General features: G+C 51.5%; 5 protein-coding genes across 5 annotated transcripts; 3 read left to right on the top strand and 2 right to left on the bottom strand.

Annotated features, from left to right (window-relative positions):
* Window positions 1-1,891: 1,891 nt before the first annotated feature.
* BO83DRAFT_303845 (glycoside hydrolase family 47 protein) lies at window positions 1,892-3,487 on the top strand (the record flags this gene model as incomplete). Its single annotated transcript, XM_025527207.1, has 2 exons — window positions 1,892-3,172; window positions 3,227-3,487. The coding sequence occupies 2 exons, from the start codon at window positions 1,892-1,894 to the stop codon at window positions 3,485-3,487; spliced, it is 1,542 nt and encodes a 513-aa protein (XP_025392660.1).
* A 1,498-nt stretch (window positions 3,488-4,985) lies between these two features.
* BO83DRAFT_433694 (superoxide dismutase) lies at window positions 4,986-5,780 on the bottom strand. The gene is made up of 3 exons (XM_025535708.1): window positions 5,710-5,780; window positions 5,171-5,644; window positions 4,986-5,106 (listed from the first exon to the last, which is right to left on the bottom strand). The coding sequence occupies exons 1-3, from the start codon at window positions 5,752-5,754 to the stop codon at window positions 4,993-4,995; spliced, it is 633 nt and encodes a 210-aa protein (XP_025392659.1). The 5' UTR covers window positions 5,755-5,780; the 3' UTR covers window positions 4,986-4,992.
* A 647-nt stretch (window positions 5,781-6,427) lies between these two features.
* On the top strand, window positions 6,428-7,603 carry BO83DRAFT_329383 (oxidoreductase, short-chain dehydrogenase/reductase family). Its single transcript, XM_025528191.1, has 2 exons — window positions 6,428-6,579; window positions 6,634-7,603. The coding sequence occupies exons 1-2, from the start codon at window positions 6,464-6,466 to the stop codon at window positions 7,358-7,360; spliced, it is 843 nt and encodes a 280-aa protein (XP_025392658.1). The 5' UTR covers window positions 6,428-6,463; the 3' UTR covers window positions 7,361-7,603.
* A 5,053-nt stretch (window positions 7,604-12,656) lies between these two features.
* On the top strand, window positions 12,657-14,676 carry BO83DRAFT_405014 (putative general amidase; the record flags this gene model as incomplete). Its single annotated transcript, XM_025533769.1, has 3 exons — window positions 12,657-13,042; window positions 13,096-14,416; window positions 14,513-14,676. Exons 1-3 carry the CDS (start codon window positions 12,749-12,751, stop codon window positions 14,674-14,676), a joined length of 1,779 nt encoding a protein of 592 aa, XP_025392657.1. The 5' UTR covers window positions 12,657-12,748.
* Window positions 14,634-16,801, bottom strand: BO83DRAFT_79983 (putative pyridine nucleotide-disulfide oxidoreductase). The gene has a single exon (XM_025537617.1). It carries the CDS (start codon window positions 16,537-16,539, stop codon window positions 14,824-14,826), a length of 1,716 nt encoding a protein of 571 aa, XP_025392656.1. The 5' UTR covers window positions 16,540-16,801; the 3' UTR covers window positions 14,634-14,823.
* Between the last annotated feature and the right edge of the window lie 1,919 nt (window positions 16,802-18,720).

Genomic DNA, 18,720 nt, shown 5'->3' with positions numbered 1-18,720 from the left:
TCACTAATGCCGTGCGGTCACTACGGGCCGATTAATCTCGGAGGAATTACTATGCAGCTTCAAATGAATGGGCGAATATCCTCCGAGTGCTGTCACCTCCACATGTTGGCATAACTTACGGCATTTCATCCCGCATTCGGTCGGCCCCAGTGCCGATCGGGCGCGCTATTACTACTACCCTATTACCTGCTTCTTGATGTCCACATTTACTTGCAGCCAGCATGTCTTAAGAGGCCATAAATTGACAGGCCTTTCCACTGCCTCTTCACAGTGCATCACTCCAATTCAAGCATCCTCATCAGGTCGATCTTCTCTCCTGGATGAAGACAGTACAATCAACCAACCAGAAGCAACATCAATATTCGCGTATTTACTATTTGGCTCTCTAGCGAGACAGCAGTTAAAGTGCTCAGGTCATCAATCTCCATACCAGTGAAGTGTGTTTTGTTAGCCACGCCGTGAGCAACTCGCCAATATGGTTAACAGGCCATCGCTCTTGGCGGCAATAGTATTGATAGCATTGAAAACCAACCGGTATGATAGTGTCTCCGGGCTTTGTGAGGAAGAGAAGCCAGGCGCAAGATAATGTCTTCAGTCAACATACAATAACTATCCATTGGGTAAAAGTTCGGAGGCAGTACCGTAACCCTTCCTGGGAAGTGGCCAAGGGTCTTTGACCCTTGATGTATCCCATTCCAGGGAGAGGAATTATTCCCTTCATTCACAGAGCAAGCCAACAAAAAAGTTTGATGAAACTGGTGACCGAACCTGCTCTACAATGCTCTATTCTAGACGTTTCTGTTAACGTCCAGGTGGATCACTTGCAATCATGAAGCACATGCGATGTGTGTGCAAGTAGACTGGTGACCTGGTGTAGTAAACTCTAACCACACAGCCGAGGACACCCCGATCATGAAGGGTCCTAACATTTGAAAGCGGGGATATAGTATTCAAGTACTATTCGGGGTTGTCAGCCCACGCCCAACCCCAGGCACACCTTGTCAAGGCAAGCAACTGATGCAGCTCGTGTGAGACAGGGACAAGAATATCGTATGGCTCGATCGAACCATATCGAGAACGGCCCAGAGATACTGACCCTTAGTCCAGGCGATCACCTTATGGCTTTTTCGATTTCAAACCTACTTTCTACTAGTCGGTCTGAGGTCTCCGAATCTCCAGGCGATCATCTGCCCATCCTCATCATCTGCTATGCGGACTGACCTGCCCGAATGATCGACTAAATAGTCCTCCGTACTGGCCATCGCGATGTAACTGTGGCACCTCGCCAAGTCTCGAGTTAAATTAAAGCGTCCACCCTGAAGTATCTGATGGGTATGAAGTGAGGATGGAGTACCTGCTGGGTTGCCTGCACGGCCAGCCAGGAACAAGTACCGATCACATCAGGAATACCCCTCGGGGACCAGCAGAGGAATCCACCCTTGCATGGCTGGCCCTCCAATTGGAGGCTCAGATCGGCGGGGGTGGGCCCAAAGCAGCTTAGCGGACTGGGGCTTGGCCCCGCCCAGGAACCAGGGACTGCTGGCTGCCTTTCCTCTTTGGGAAACTCCATCTTCCCCTGTGCCGTCATTGTATGCAAAGCAGTTCTTGTGTGTGTCCTCAGTCCTCACACTGGCACTCTGAATGGAATCCTGCAACTAAACTAGCAGTCTGCGGGTCTCCCCCAAAATGGTTGCAGCATAACTCTCCTTCTCAGCCTGATCCCGTCTGCTTCTCCGCATTCTTTAGCCGGTAGATCGTCTTATTTATACCCGATTCCGTCCGCTTGTTGACGTGCTCTCATTCTTGCGTCCTGTTTTCGTGGTCTGTGCAAGACCAGTTTGGTTTTTTATTTCGGGTCTGCTCACTCGCTTGTCACTCATTTCGCCAAACTATGCATCTCCCCTCGCTTTCCTTGTCCCTGACGGCCTTGGCCATCGCCAGTCCTTCTGCCGCTTATCCTCATTTTGGCTCCTCCCAGCCCGTCCTGCACAGTAGTTCCGACACCACTCAATCGCGCGCAGACGCCATCAAGGCTGCTTTCTCGCACGCCTGGGATGGCTACCTCCAATACGCGTTTCCTCATGACGAGCTGCATCCCGTGTCGAATGGCTATGGTGACTCCCGGAATGGCTGGGGTGCCTCTGCCGTGGACGCACTCTCCACAGCGGTGATTATGCGCAATGCCACCATTGTCAATCAGATCCTGGACCACGTGGCCAAGATTGATTACTCTAAGACAAACACCACGGTGAGCCTCTTCGAGACCACGATCCGTTATCTAGGTGGCATGCTGTCCGGATACGATCTGTTGAAGGGACCCGTGTCCGACCTGGTACAAAACTCGTCGAAAATCGACGTGCTTTTGACCCAATCGAAGAACCTCGCCGACGTGCTTAAATTCGCCTTCGACACGCCTTCGGGGGTTCCGTACAACAACCTCAACATCACCTCAGGGGGGAATGATGGAGCCAAGACCAATGGTCTGGCTGTGACGGGCACACTGGCGCTGGAATGGACGCGCCTGTCGGATCTTACCGGTGACACCACGTATGCCGACCTGAGCCAAAAGGCCGAGTCGTACCTCCTCAACCCGCAGCCCAAGTCTGCGGAGCCGTTCCCCGGCTTGGTTGGAAGCAACATCAACATCAGCAATGGACAATTCACAGATGCGCAGGTGAGCTGGAATGGCGGTGATGACTCTTACTACGAGTACCTCATCAAGATGTACGTGTACGACCCTAAGCGGTTTGGTCTCTACAAGGACCGCTGGGTGGCCGCGGCGCAATCGACGATGCAGCATCTGGCGTCGCACCCCTCGTCCCGCCCGGACCTGACCTTCCTGGCATCCTACAACAACGGAACTTTGGGATTGAGCTCGCAACATTTGACCTGCTTCGACGGAGGTAGCTTCTTGCTGGGAGGCACCGTACTGAACCGGACGGACTTCATTAATTTCGGCCTGGACCTGGTGAGCGGGTGTCATGATACGTACAACTCGACGTTGACGGGAATTGGTCCGGAGTCGTTCAGCTGGGATACCAGTGACATTCCCTCGAGCCAGCAGTCACTCTATGAAAAAGCCGGATTTTACATCACGAGTGGCGCGTACATTCTGCGCCCGGAAGTGATTGAGAGCTTCTACTATGCCTGGAGAGTTACGGGGCAGGAAACGGTAAGCTTGAGTTTTTCACTCTATAGGGTCAATAGTAACTAACAATGTTATCAGTACCGGGATTGGATCTGGAGCGCATTCAGCGCTGTCAACGACTACTGCCGCACCAGCTCTGGATTTTCAGGTCTGACGGACGTGAACGCGGCCAACGGCGGCAGCCGGTACGACAACCAGGAGAGTTTCCTGTTTGCCGAGGTGATGAAATACTCGTACATGGCGTTTGCGGAAGATGCGGCCTGGCAAGTGCAGCCCGGCAGCGGGAACCAATTTGTGTTCAACACCGAGGCACATCCAGTGCGGGTGAGTAGTACATAAATGGGTAGTGATTGTTAGAGACGTGTATGGTATCAATAGAGACATGGCATTCAGCAGAATACTATCTGCCTTGTTCTAATCATACTCTAGACACAAAAAACCCCCGCAAACTCGCTCATACTCTCTCCCATTCTTTATCCCATTCAGTAGATCCTCAATAGATGATAGGTGATCCACCGCCCCACCCCCATACAAGATAGTCGGTGGCGCCCCACACCCAGAGATGCGCACATTTGAGCAGCTTTGCTTTCAGTAGTACCTTGGGGACCATGTCCAATACATGCTATCTATTGTGTTTACGTACCTTGGGGGCTAGACAATATAGACATAGAAGCTCTTGATTTCTTCTCTCCATAAACATAGCACCTTCCATCTACAACTCTCTTCTTTTTCTTACGCATTACACCCACACCAAACTATACAGAACCGCTCCCCCAGTATAGTGTGAACAAACCAAAACCCCCAAGGAACATATATCAAAAGAAAAAAAAAGAAAGACACCGAAAATGTGCGGTCCTTCCCGCCCAAGCTCTGGCTCTCTCATCGCTGTTATCTTCCCTTCATCATCATCATCATCATCATCATCATCATCATCATCATCATCATCATCATCATCATCATCATCATCATCATCATCATCATCATCATCATCATCATCATCATCATCATCATCATCATCATCATCATCATCATCATCATCATCATCATCATCATCATCATCATCATCATCATCATCAGCCTCATCAACAACCTCTCCTCCCTCTTCGCCTTCATCATCATCAACAACAACATCTTCTACAAATGACCCCACATCGCCAAAAACAAACCCATCATACTACCTCTTCTTCAAAAACACAACACCCCCAGCGTCAAATACTCAATCAGGAATAGAGTCGAGGATAACAACAACAAAAGCCCTCTTCCGCATCCCAGACCCTCTCACTCGCAGATCATTCCAGGAAAGCGCGGCGGTGTATATGCGGATTGAGTATGCAATATCTTACCCTATCCTATGCTATCCTATCCTATGCTATCCCTTTTATTAGCTTTATCCATGTGAATAGTTACTAATACTGTGGTTTTAGGAAATACGGAGATCTCACGGCGGAGAATACATCCCCTCCGTTACATTATTTCCGATTACCGCTGATGAAAATGCAAGGAGGTGGTGGTGATGGTGGGGGGAAGGAAGAATTGGAATTTGAGGTTACTTTGCCGGAGAGGTTGGAGTTGGGGGTCTCTGAAAGGGGAATTGTGGGGAGGTGTGTTAGGGTTGGGGTTGCGTTGGATGGGGTTGGTGTTAGTGATGGGGTTGTGGATATGGGGAGGGGGGTGGTGGGGTATGATTGATCTTTTTCTGATTTGTTTTATTCTATGTGTTGTTGTGCGTTATATGATGGTTAATATAGACATATGGAATAGAAGAGAAGGGATATAAACGAATCAATCATGTATGTGGCTGGTATAGACAGTCTGTTGATAAATACATAGATAGAGGCTACTAACTACAGCTTCAACGAACCCAGTTCATCCGTACCATTCAAATACCGATGCTCTGCTTCTTCCCAGTTAATTACCTTCCAAATATTCTGCACATAGGAAGCCTTATTGTTCAGGTACTACACCACACCACCATCACATTAGCATCAACCAGACGCAAGTAAATGGGAAAGGGGTCCTCACCTGCAAATAATAAGCATGCTCCCACATATCCACCCCAAATACCGGAATCGGCCCAGTCACCGGATCCTGATCCTTCGTCGTAACAATTTCAAGGAACCCCTTCTTCCCCGAACTCACCAGCCAGCCCCATCCACTGCCCTGGATGCCTAGCAGAACCGCCTCAAAAGCATCCGTGAAGTTCTTGACTGATCCCCACTGCTTCTCAATAGCGTCTTTGAGAGTCGGGGCGGAATGCTCCAGCTTAGTGGCTGGGGAGTCGTAGCGAGCCAAGTTCTTCCAGAACAGCGAGTGGTTGATGTGGCCGCCGCCGTTGAACTTGAGCTTCTGCTGGATGCTGATGAGCTGGGTGATGTCGTTGCTGTCGAGAGCGGAGGCTTGAGAGGCGAGGGCGGCGTTGAGGTTGTTCACGTAGGTTTGGTGGTGCTTTTTGTGGTGGAGTTCCATGATTTGTTTCGAGATGATGGGTTCGAGGGCCTGTTGTTGATGAGATGTGGAAGAAGGGAGAGGAGGGGAAGGGGAAGGGGAAGGGGAAGGCATACATCATAGTCGTAGGGGAGGTCTGGGAGGGTGTATTTTGAAGTCATTTTGATACGTTTGGTGAGCTATGCTGTGTAGCTGTTGGATAGATTGAGATGATGGTGATGTTGATGAAGGGAGAAAGAGGGAAGATAGATGAATCGAGAGAGAAGGATGGAAGAGGGGTAGTTCAACCATCACGACATTTTGAGGGCATTGCCATCCTACAAGGTACTCTTCTCCCACCAATCCGAGGAGTGGGGGATGTGTCCAGATGGGGACCTTGCTGCGCACGATTGAGCAAGTTTCGATCCCCGTCATTGGCTGTAAACAGAGAGAGTAGGATGCATTGAATGATATCACAGAGAGATCTTCCCTCATTGGGAGATCTTCGGTGAGCACCTCATAACAGACATTTCTGAGGGAAATCCCTGAGGAAATGGACTGGAGGTCGGCTTTCACTTTCATCCATCTGAATGAAGTACTACTCTTACATGGAGGGTATCTGCACTGGCCAATCAGCATCCCCCCATCACCCATACTTGTCTTAATTCCAGACTAACCAGGAGCAGCTAGACAAGTATCTACAAGGAGTAAGGTGGTAAAATATGCGTTAGTGGCCAACTGTCACATACCGTGCGGGGTTGAGATGTTACAGCCTCGGATGCTGGTCGGCAACCAAACAATTGAGCTGGTGGGAGTCAATACATAACTTCTGTAGCCTCGTCTCACTCCGCTCTCGTCATAACTCTCACATCAACCGTCATTTCACTCATAATGTCCGCCTCTGAACAGGTCCAGTTGGACAACTTCCCCACCATCTTCTCCCTGGAGGGAAAGGTTGCCCTCGTCACTGGAGGCTCTCGCGGTCTAGGTCTGCACACTGCCAGTGGGTAGGACAGAAGCAATCGCCCCAGAATGAACCAGGATCTTACCAATTAATCTAGTCTCCTCCAATCGGGCTGTTCCAAGGTCTACATCACCTCGCGCAAGGCGTCTGCCTGCGCCGAAGCCGTTGCGGCCCTAAATGCGCTCCCCAACAAACCCCCGCACGCCACCGCCATCGCCGTCCCCGCCGACAACTCTAATATGGAGGAGCTAGACCGGCTCGTCGCGGAGATCTCCAAGACCACCTCCCATCTCGACATCCTCTTCGCCAACGCCGGTGCAACATGGGGCGAGAAGTTTGACACCTACCCAGAGGACAAGTTTAGCAAGGTCATGGACCTGAATGTGAAGAGCGTCTTCTACACCATCCAAAAGTTCACTCCCTTGCTGACGGCACGGGCCACCCAAGATGACCCGTCGCGTGTTATCGTAACTGGCTCGACTGCAGGCATTACACTGGGCAGTCTAGGCCCCAGTGCAACCTTCAGTTATTCTGCCTCCAAGGCAGCTGTGATGCATCTCGTCCGGAACCTGGCCGTCGATTTGGGGCCCCGACACATCCTGTGTAATGCTATCGCGCCAGGATTCTTCCCGTCTAAGATGGCCAATGGCCTGATCAAGATCAAGGGAGGACTGGAGGATCTGGAACGGAGGTCACCAAACGGAAGGCTGGGCAGGAAGGAGGATATTGCGGGCTTGGTCGTGTTTCTGGCCAGTCGGGCAGCAAGCCACCTGAATGGAGCTGTGATTCCCATCGATGGGGGGAATCATTTGGCGCGATTGTAAATGACGATTGGGCTGAAGTATACGCGTCCGAGATGTAGAAATGGCCTGATCGTTGGACATGGATGGAAGAGTCTCCATCGCAAACGGGTGTCGCATCAAGCCACTGTTTGGACCACTGCTTCTGTTGGGTGGCAAGTAATGCTACCCTGTGCTACCAGAGAAAGAGAAGCAGCCATCAGGAGATTAATTTGAATAGCGTAATTTTTCCTCTCTGATTCTGCCTACATATGGGGAGCGTCCTCGCTTCCATCTATCACCCAACGCGCATGCCTTTTCTTTTCCTCTAGTAGCTCCTTATATATACGCTTGACCAGCAATAGTCTCTCTTTATACACCCACATCTTACTATTAGTATATACAACAGCTTTCTGAGATTGCTTGTGAATTTTGCACCTCAGACTCATTGTCACCGTCGACATCGCCCCTCATCATATCCCAGCAGACATTAACCGGCTTGCTCGATAAACCCCGAGCCTTTCTGATTTTTCAACTCTCTCTTCGGAGAGAGCGTCAAGTCGACCATCTCGGCGTGCAACCGAGTCTCGGACATGGACCTGAAGAAACCTGGGCATTCATGTACGTGGCCTTTACCACATTATGGCAAGCATGACTACCATCGAAACCGACTACGGCTGTAATTGGCGAACCCCGAGCCACCACCACCACCCTGGAAATGAAGCTTGCTTAGCGTGCCTGCCCTGAACGTCGGGTTGGAAGCTCTACGGTCTCCAGCGGCAGAGAAACACTCTGAGTTTCGAGAGCTGGAACAACATCCATTCCCTAGACTCCACAAGGTCGCAATCTCGCGTACGAGCGCAGGTGATCGTGCACACCTTTTTCACAAGGCATCGTCACTTCATTTTCACTGTACCGTACACCCGGGGTGCTGGTTCTCTCGAAAAATAAACGAAGACAAAATCCGACGTGGCCTTCTTTGGTATCTCTCTTGCTTTATCGTTCGACCTATCGGGACAAAGGGTCTTGTCGCCCAATCTTCAGCTTCGAGAATCCAAAGTACAGCAAGCCAAACTGCCGAACATAATACGAGTACGCTTAGACTCAGGATAATTGCTATCAAGTCAGCAGAGCGCATGATACGTGATTAACCCCAGCCTGATGAGAGTACTCATAAACCTGGCCTCTCGTGAGCGAGCTATACCCCGGAGGGACTCTATCTCCCCAAGAGCCTATTTTCGGGGTCATCAAAAGCCGATGGATATTGCAGCGTTTCGGCGTCTGATGATAGGCAAGATCAAGCCCGAAAAGGTTATGGGCACAGTAATGATCCAGTACGTGTCATGTTCCTATCCTTTCTCTCCCACCTTTTAAAGAACCTCTACTGATTGTATTACGCAGATGAACATCGTACTGTAAATTGTGTATCGCCCCATTTGAGTACATTCCCAAGAGCCGCAACAATATATCCGTCTACGTACAGCAGAGGAGCAGTCGGAGTAAATATCGGTGCGACCCTAAAATTCCAGATGGCACGGGAAACTTCCCATCGACCACAACTGTCGCCTCCATAGCTGCTGGACCAAAAATGAAGTAATGGAATGCATCGCGGCATTCAGATTCAGAAAGCAGAAGTAAGGTGCAGATGTAAGGCTGGAACATGATGCTGTGAGGGAATTTCACTGAGACCGCAGAGTCCGATAGCTTGCTTGGATTTTGTGGAGATCTTGACCGGCACCGGGAGAGAACTGCTATTTACAGCATAATGGTCCCCTCCGGAGTATCGTCCCTGCTTGGTAATTCTGTCGGGGTCTCTGTGTGGGTGGTTCGACCCAATGGAAACTGTCGCTCTGGAACCACTTGCGAGAGAAGACGAAGCTGAGAGTCTGCGGGTCCTTGCTGCGTGATCTCAACTCAATTCCTAAAACGACACCAAACAAAACCGGAACGACTATTGCCATTGGGGCTGCGGTATTATAAACAGCCAACTTACTAAGGAGGACATGCTGTTCGGATGTGGCGTAGGAGGATATGACGATAGGGAACTGGTTTCTTCAAAGATGATGATACAGGCAACCACTTTGCCTTTTCGCAGGCCTACTAATAAGGGGGCAAAGTACCGTCGAATTTTCGTCTGTCATCTGCATTTAGCGTGGTAGTTTTATGGACCACGCAAGGATACTGGATTTGCCATGTATCGAACAGTCAGTCTACCCTCCCTGCCAGTGTGCTTTGTTAGGACTGACGGCCCATAGACACTCATATCCAACGATATGCCACATCTCTTACATGTTGCCGTCCCAAGGGATTTATAACGTCTTGCACAATGTGGATGATAATGCTTGTAAGGGAAGGTTTATGTTGTATCACGGTTGGAAGTAAGGCCATGTATTTTCCTCTTCTCTTCCCTCCTCATGCCCCGTTCTTATTACTTTAGCTTCCCTGCACTCTGGCAGCCATAGAACCATGTGCGGCAATTTGAAACCACAGCGGTTGCAAGTGGAGCAAGTAATTGTGCCCTTGCTGTTCTGGGTGGCAGTACGGAAATATGCTGATCATGAAAAGTGTATTGGAAGACCCCAACCGTTGTCCAGTGCACTCTAGTGGGCCAACAACTCTGCGGGTTCCCCGGTGGTCACGATGTTGCCCTGGAATTTCAGAGTGACACAGGCACTTGAAACCCGATGCTCCCTATTGTTGGTGGCTTGAGATGCATGATGTGGCAACGCCATCCCTTTTGACATGACCGTTACCAAGCTCTTCATTACTGTTGTTTCAATGCGCTCTTGAACCCATATTATTGGATTTGTTTGAGCTCTGTTAGTATGCGGTGGATTTGATATTGACAGTTTTTGGAACGCTATATGACTTCGAAGGATTGCCGCTGGCACTTGACGACGTGTTTCTGGGAAAGCCAGACGAGGCACTGCCTGTGGTTGTTTTTACATGGACGGTGTCACAACAGCTGAAGCTCCCAGGGACTTACCATTCCACCCAGACAATAGGACAAGGCAGGCGTCATGAACTACTCGATGAAGACCTTGATGCAACAGATGCGGGCGGATGCCCACAAGAAGTACCTTGGGATTTGAGCTGTTCAAAGACTGTGGAGCAAGCACCGTGAAAACAAAAAGCTACAATCAAATCATCCACGCTCGGCCTGTCGCTCAGTTGACAACAGACGACAACGAGCTGAAGCGATGCGATCCAAATCGCAACTGCTAATCGACCAACAGCTGGTCCCTGAGTCACCAACACCAGCTTTCTCCGGCTAATGCCCTGACGATCACCCAGCATCCATTTTGCTGGCCTGGTTGGATCACAGGACTGGAAGGATGGTTCATCACGCAGGGCCAGGGAAAATGCTACTCTGAGACTTCCGATGCCCGCCTCGATTTTTGTGTAGGTGTCTCTAGATATGTATTTCTCATGGCTGTACTGACTGTTCTAGTAATCAATTTAATTACGCTGACACTACCTTACTGAAGCTATAAACATTCACCATGTCTACAAGTGGCTCATACGACATTTGAACGAGTCCCCAGTCAAAGACAGCCACCAAAACAGCTCCCCTTGGTCCCCCCTCTTGCCCACCTGTTGCAGTCCTCAACCCAGTCGGAGATAGCCATACCTACTGCCCTCTTCGTGGCATGGAAGCCGGAGCGACCAATCTCCGTCGTACCTCGTGATGACACAGACGGCTAAACAACATGTCGACACCGGAAGAATGTTGTTGTTGAGGGCAACAGGGCAGATTTCGGTACGAGCAAGACTTGAAAGATGCGCACAAATCGCGTTGCATGATCAATGTTGGGCTACGAATGCCGGAGCCCAACTTCATGTCCACACTTGATTGCGGAGTGGTGACAATCCTCTCGGAAGCGGCTAGGAGGTTATAGCTTCATGGAAGATTCTATCTCTATGTATGGTAGATCATAATGCGAGAGTCCATTGTGATTCGACGGGCTGTGTTGTGAGCAGTCGCGTGCCAGTTCCACCGAAGAACCAATGTAGGTTTCTTCCTTTGGCAAGTGTTTCTGCCCGACCTACTGCTTCAAGGAGGTTCAGCTGCTTCATACGGTTTGGGCCGAACAAGAAGGTTCCTTGTATCAGAATGGAAAGCTAGAAGAGATAGCCCATTACGACCAGGCGTCATGGGTCCATGGCGGCGAATGTGACCCTGAGCATCCGCTTTTTGATGTTGACCAGCTCGAAGAACCTGCTGAGACAGACCAACTGTGCGGAAAAAGCATAAAGACCCTGACCATTTTTCTGCTCGCAGATGGCAGAGACATTTGCGACAAGTTGCTGGAGTTTCATGGCTTGGGTCTATATGTATGAGGTTATTCCTCATACTCCCCTTCAGCCAAGGTATCCGAAAGTGATAATCCAGCTCCAGATAATCTGGAGCTAAGCCAAAGGTCGTGGTCCCGAATCAGTGGAACGGTCATCTCACTTCACTAGAGTGTCTTTGGTTGTTGAGACAGATTGTCGGTATCGAGATCGCTACCTACCTGTATGTAGGTAATACAAAGCTCCGGGAAGCTGTTTCCAGTTGAATATCAACAGTCCACCAGCCTTTTCCGATTCAACATAATCTGCTGTCTCTTCTACTCGTTTGCAAGCTGCGTAACGGATAGCGCTGGCAAGGCATTTATGGTAAGTCTTCTTTTGCCTACGAGGATAGAAGGGAAAACTGGCTTACCCATGATAGGATACGCACTTGACGATAAGATTCCACTTCGCTCGAAACAGCGCATGTTTCCGAAGGCCACGAAGGAATTATCGATGAGCGGCTGCTATTCGACTATCAGGCTAACACTCATTAACGCCTCGATACTTGGACCAAATTCGCCATGACACCCGAAGATGACGACGTCCTGTGGTGGAGGAAGGGAGAAACGTTTCCGCTACGGCAACATTGATTGCTTGGACGGTTATAACGACAGCAGTGACAACACTACTGTGTTTCCTCGCTGGTGGGTGAGCCAGTTTGGGAAGATCAATCTTCTGACCAGGATCAGGAGTTATGTCTGACGGCGAGGTGATGGGACAAGTAGTTGCATTCGTGAATGTGAGGTGCTTCCTTATGCCTCTCCCATCGCTGCCCTGCCCTACATGTACTCTTAGCTGCACACTCGCAGCAGCAGGCTACCCTTCTAATTCAATTGTAAAAAAAATTACCAGCTAGTTACCATTTCAATTATTTCGTTCTCCATCCCTTTTGATTCTTCCATAGCTATGGTAAATTAAGCTTACCGATTATTCGTATCGGTTCCTGGGAGTAATGGCCTCCCCTCACGTGGAGTCGGGCCTCGGCTGCGTTGCTTCTCCGCATTCCCCAAGTATCAATCAATAACACCATTCCCTCTTTCTCTCTTTCTCTTTCCAACCTCAATTACCAACTAATACCCGCCAAAGCCAAAGAACAACATGCCTGACTATCATTCCATCGCAGCTCGCAAGCAGCAGCATTTGGAATCTCTCATTCCTCCGGAATGGCGTCTCGCCGCCTCACAAATCCCCGCGGGGATGCTCTCCGTCGCCGACTCCGTCACCAACCCTTCCTACAGCGAGAGCATCAACGTCGTTGATATCCCACGAACTTGCGGACTACTCACTCCTCATGAGCTGCACATCACCGAAGACTACGACATCCGCTCCCTCCTGACAGAACTCCACTCCAAACGCCTCACCGCGGAAGAAGTCACCCGCGCGTTCTGCAAGGTATACCCAACTCCATATAAGAATATCACATCACTAACCTCACCTCACCTCAGCGCGCCGCTATCGCCCAACAACTCTCCCGCTGCCTCTCCGAACCTCTCTTCACCCAAGCCCTCGCCCGTGCCCGCACCCTCGACGCCCACCTCCGCACCACCAACACCCCCATCGGCCCACTCCACGGCCTCCCCATCTCCGTCAAAGACACCTTCCATATCACCGGCGTCGACGCAACCAACGGTCTCGCCGCCCTCGCCTTCCACCCCTCCACCAAAGACGCCGACCTCGTCACCCTCCTCCAATCCCTCGGCGCCATCATCATCACCAAGACCAACGTCCCCCAAACCGTCTCCACCCTGGACACCGCAAACAACCTCTTCGGCCGCACCCTGAACCCCCTTAACCGCCGCCTAACCGTCGGCGGCAGCACCGGCGGCGAAGCCGCCCTCCTAGCCCTCCGCGGCACCACCCTCAGCTTCGGCACGGACATCGGCGGCAGCGTACGCATCCCGCCCATGTGCGTGGGCAAATACGGCTTCAAGCCCAGCCACGGCCGACTCCCATACGGCGGCCAGCAAGAAAGCGGGCACCTGCCGGCGAAGAACCGCATCGCATTGCAGCCTGTGGCTGGAGTGATGGGCCACTCCGTCGAAGACATAGGGTTAGCATTGCGGGAGATCGTGCCCAGGGCAGAGCTGTTCGGAGAGGACTGTATACCCGGAAACTGGGGACCTTCATCATCATCATCATCATCCCTATCACCAGCCAAGCAGAAACAGAAACTAACCATCGGCATCCTCCGCACCGACGGCCTCGTCGAACCCCTCCCTCCTATCCGCAACATCCTCAACGAAGTCGCTACCATCCTCCACCATCATGACATCGACCTCATCGACCTCCCCACCCCACCCGCCCTTCGCAAATGCCAAGCCATCGCCAACAAACTCATGGGCGTCGACGGCGGTAACCTCATGCACGACCTCCTCGAACAGACCAACGAGCCCCTGATTCCCTGGCTCCAGGGCCGCTCGAAGCGCCGCAACCCACTCACGGTACCGGAGCTATGCGAGCTGCAGCATCAACGCGCACAGGTCCAGCGCGAGATGATGAGCATGTGGACGTATACCTCCCCCACGGATAACCAAGGAAACGAGAGGATGAAGAGGAGAATAGACGCAATCATCCACCCCGTCGCACCGCACCCCGTTCCCGAACACGACAAGTATAATGCAGTCGGGTATACCTCGTCCTGGGTACTGTTGGATTACCCGGCGGGAGTGGTGCCGGTGCGGAAGGTGAAGATGGAGGATTTGGAGGTGGGGAGGGAGATGAAGGATCCGGTGAGGGGGAGCTGGGATGCGAAGAATAGGGAGTTGTGTATGTTGTCCCCCATACCTTTCTCACTTTCTTGTTTATTGAAATGATGTTTGCTTGAGTGTTGTTATGTGCTGACCAGCGGATGATGAGTTGCAGGGGACGAGAAACTCGTCGATAGACGCATATATCTTGATTCGCCGCTTAGTGTGCAGGTCATTACCCCCAGATTGCATGATTATGAGCTGGTCGTGGCGATGGGGGTGGTTGATCGGGCTGTCAAGGAGCATTATTCCAAGAGTCAGGATACAGCGAAGCTATAGATAGATAGATATTACGAAGCATCTCCTAGATGTATATCTGTTTATACATACATACATACATACATACTACCAACCCTACACCCCACCCACTTCTTTTTAAAAAGATTAAAGAGAGAAGAAAAAAAGAGGGGAAGGGAGAAAGGGAGGTTAATACCTCGAAACATCCCTCCCAAAAATTTGATTTAGCAACCACCTAAACCCAACCCTCAATTTGTTCCTCCAACTAATACTCATGGTCAAATAGGCCGAATTCCACACCACCCAAGCCATTCGTCCCGTCAACCCCTCGGGCAAATACCTCCCACCATCCTCTTTATTGTCATGCGGGATCTGCATCAACGCCTTTGCATCGCCGATATACGCCAACGTCCCCATGTTCCGGAACGAGAAGGGCGGCGCCGTCGCAAAGTCATCTTTGTTCAGTCGCGTCGCGAGCCACTTTGCTTCTTGGAAGGTCGCTTGCGCGGTTGCTGGGGGTGCACCGGTCTCGGGCATGGCGTTGTCGCCGAGGGCGTAGACGTCTTGGAGGATTGCTGTTTGGGGAGGGTTACTTTCGTCGTCATCGGAGGAGGAGGATTCGAGTTGCACGCGGAGGTGGCCGTCGACGAGAAGGGCGCCGACTTTGGGGGCTTTTTTGACGTGCCAGGTTGTATTGGTGTTGGGAGGGGTGGTGGTGGTTGGTTGGGTGCTAGATGTATCATTGGAGGTAGGGGATTTCAGAAGGGCAGAGTTGGAGGGATACTTGTCGACGGTTGTTAAGGCGTCACGGACGAATTTGTTCATTGCGTTCCCCGTGGCCCAGACGCACATGCCGACGCCGACTTCGCCTTCTTCCGCTGTGGTTAGGGTGAGGCAGCGCTTAGGGTCCATTTCGTAGGGTGGTTCTGCGCCGGGCTCGCCCCATCGGAGGCTCTGGACGTGATGGGAGGGTTTGATCTCGATGCCTTCCTTTTGCATGGTGTCCATGGCGTATTGGGAGAGTTTCTCGTCGAACATGGAGAGGACTTTGGGGGCGATGTCGTAGAGGGTGATTCTGGGGATGCCTTTGAGGGCTGGGTAGAGGGCGACGAGGTCCTTTACGATGAAGTCGCGTAAGGAGGCGGCGAGTTCCGTGCCTGTTGGGCCGGCGCCGACTATGGCGAAGTGGAGGAGGTGAGAGCGGAGCTCTGGGGAGGTGGTGGGTAGGACGGCGAGTTCGAAGCATTCTCGCACCCGGCGACGGACCTTGCGCGCGTCTCCGATGTCTTTGAAGAAGAGGGCGTTTTCGCGCACGCCGGGGGTTTTGAAGGTCTTGGAGACGGTGCCGACGGAGATGATGAGCTTGTCGTAGGGGATGGTGAATGTTTCGCCCGTTTCCCAACTGCGTTTGCGAGTGGCGGATTGGGTGGCATTGAGTTGGAATTCCTCGTCTTCGCTGGTCCGGGGTGTTTCGGTCACGCCGCTCTTCACGACGGTGGCTTCGCAGGTGATGGTTTTGTCGGCGAAGTTGACGGATCGTGCGGCGGCTTGAATGAAGTCGACTTTTGAGGAAGGGTCGCGGATTGGTTCGACGATGTGGGAGAAGTCTAGGGAGCCGCCGGCGGCATCGGTGAGGAGAGGAGTGAAGACGAAGTATGATCGAGGGGAGATGATGATGGGGTTGTATTTCCGCGGAGAGAGCTTGCGAGAGAGGTTGTAGCCGCCCCAACCGGAGCCGAGAATGACAACGCGTTCTTTGTCGTGCTCTTCACGGAATGCGGTTGAGTGACTGATCTGTGTTGCGAGAGGTCTGCTGATGGTTATGGGCTTTATGGTTGAGCGGGAGACGGAGGTGAGGAGGGAGGATGGACGCTTGCAAGCGACGGAGTAGCCCGGTAGTCTCATTGTGCCATTGAGCGGCAGGAATCAGTCACTCTGTATAGCTTGAGTCCTTCTCTGGTAAAGCTCGAGCTGGGAGCAGCAGATGAAGCGTAGATATGCGATACGAAGCTCATTGTCGGGTCAGGGCTGGTGCTGAGCACATGATGATATCATTCCCGGCCAGGATGAATGGGCCGGAACGGCGCGTCACGAATATCCCCTTTGTTGGGAATACTATCCTCTTTCCGAGACATATTTCATCTCCTCAGCTCAAATCCCTTCATTGCAGACATGTACACATGGTGGTCGATCTGATCCACATGTGAGTCACGGTTGGTGCGCCCGGTTCCATCCGATGGCACATGGAAGACTTCGTCCGGAATGGTAGAATCCATTGTTGAACGATCTGGAGCATCGGCTCGGCATCTGCTTCTCCCGTTCTAACTATAGGGATCTTCAACCTTATTTGGATTCTCGGTCTGGCCCCTAAACGGATTCGCAACCGGGATCGCCCGAGAAAAGTGGATGTCGTCCATTTTGGCTATAGTTAGGCACATGCGATGTCGGCGGATTGGAATGGAATTCCGGAAAGGCATGTGTACGTACATGTGGGTTGGATTAGCTGGGAGAGGTTCATGGTGGGTGACGAGTGACGAGAGATGAGAACGAGAGAAGAAAAAGGAGAAGCTGGAGGGAAGATGGAAGTGGGAAGCGAGAATACACAAGGAGTCATGTGATGGACGCGCACTGAATGGAAGAACACTTGATGAGAGAATGTGTCATGACCAGCAGTGCTCAGGGAAGCAACAATTGGACTGATGGGAACTTATATACTCCTATGAAGAAATGGATTCTGTCATGCCATCAAAAGATGTCCAAGCAATTACGTCAATCCGCCGAGTGGCATGATCTGATCAACATCCTATAGCTTTTATCTACCTACGAAAATCATAAACTCATCATTCGTGTCGGTCATTGGTATCATCAACTCAATCATCCACGGGACAGCACGGTCCGAGTAGTCCCTCGCGTCGACACAGGGAGCAGGCTTCCCGCAAAGTCCGTGTCCATTTCAACACTCTTCCGAGACCGACGAGCACTGAGGATCTTCTCGATCTCAAACGCCGTCGGTCTAGTATTATCCTGCATACCAGCAGGGGGTGCAGCAGCTCGTTTCTGCGACATCCATCGGCGCATTCGCCGGATGCCTTCCTGACAGACGTCTCCAATGTCATCGACAGACAGTGCAACCAAGATCAAGGGAATAGAAATGGCAAAGCCAATGCCAAACGTGTACTTGGCCACATACGGTAAACGCAGCTCATTTGCCCCTTCGAACTCGGCCATGTTGATCGCGAAGACAGACGTGATAAAAGACAGTGGGAGGAAAATGATCGTGACAATTGTGAAAACCATCATGATCTTTCCCTGACGCGTTGTTCCGGCCGCTTGATCGCGGGCGAACCGTGCCTCGAACGCGTTGGCATGTTTCTGCTTGAGATCCAGCAGGTCTGTAATGGAAGAATAGATTCGTTCGGCTTGTTTGTCCATTCGGTCAATATCTTTCAGGTGCATGTCGATCGTGCGCTGCTGTTCCTTGAACCGCTTCTTGACCTCATGCTGTGACCGCTGCTGTCCGTAGTAAATCTCACAGATAGCCTCCTGAAAGTCCAGAAGGACATTTTGCTGGTGTTGCAGGACCGTTCGGATCATGTTGAGCTCGTCGCGAATATCCTTGGCCTCCGAAAGGAGCTCGGTCTCTTGGCCGATGTCAAGCAAGTTGTCCACAAAGAGGGGCTGCGCATCCTCTTCCTCCTCTTCTTTCAGAAACCGCTCAAAGCTTTTCTCGGCTGGCTCACCCTTGGTGAGCGGATCCCTGGCAAAGCGACTTAGCTTGCGATGGTTCTTTAGCCAATCCGATGCCTGCGCTGATGCTCGGTTGAACCGATTGAAGAGCACGGTCTCCCGGTCCGTGGCCACACCAATCGAGGCCTCGAACATGTCCAGGAATTGATACTCTTCGTCTCCCATGCGGTGACGATCGAACACGCCAGAGCAGCGGGTGGTGATAATGATAGCCAGATCGTAAACAGATCGCACCGGCTCCCGAGTCTTGGAATTGATGTCTTCGATGATACCATCAAGAACATTGAGAGGATCATTCTTAGGCTGATCCCACCGCTGAGGAAAACTGGTCACAATCAA

This window comes from Aspergillus eucalypticola, assembly GCF_003184535.1.
Source record: "Aspergillus eucalypticola CBS 122712 chromosome Unknown BO83scaffold_2, whole genome shotgun sequence".
NCBI classification, from domain to species: Eukaryota; Fungi; Ascomycota; class Eurotiomycetes; order Eurotiales; family Aspergillaceae; genus Aspergillus; species Aspergillus eucalypticola.
Note: the sequence above shows the minus strand (reverse complement) of the source record. Positions and strands in the feature narration are given on the sequence as shown.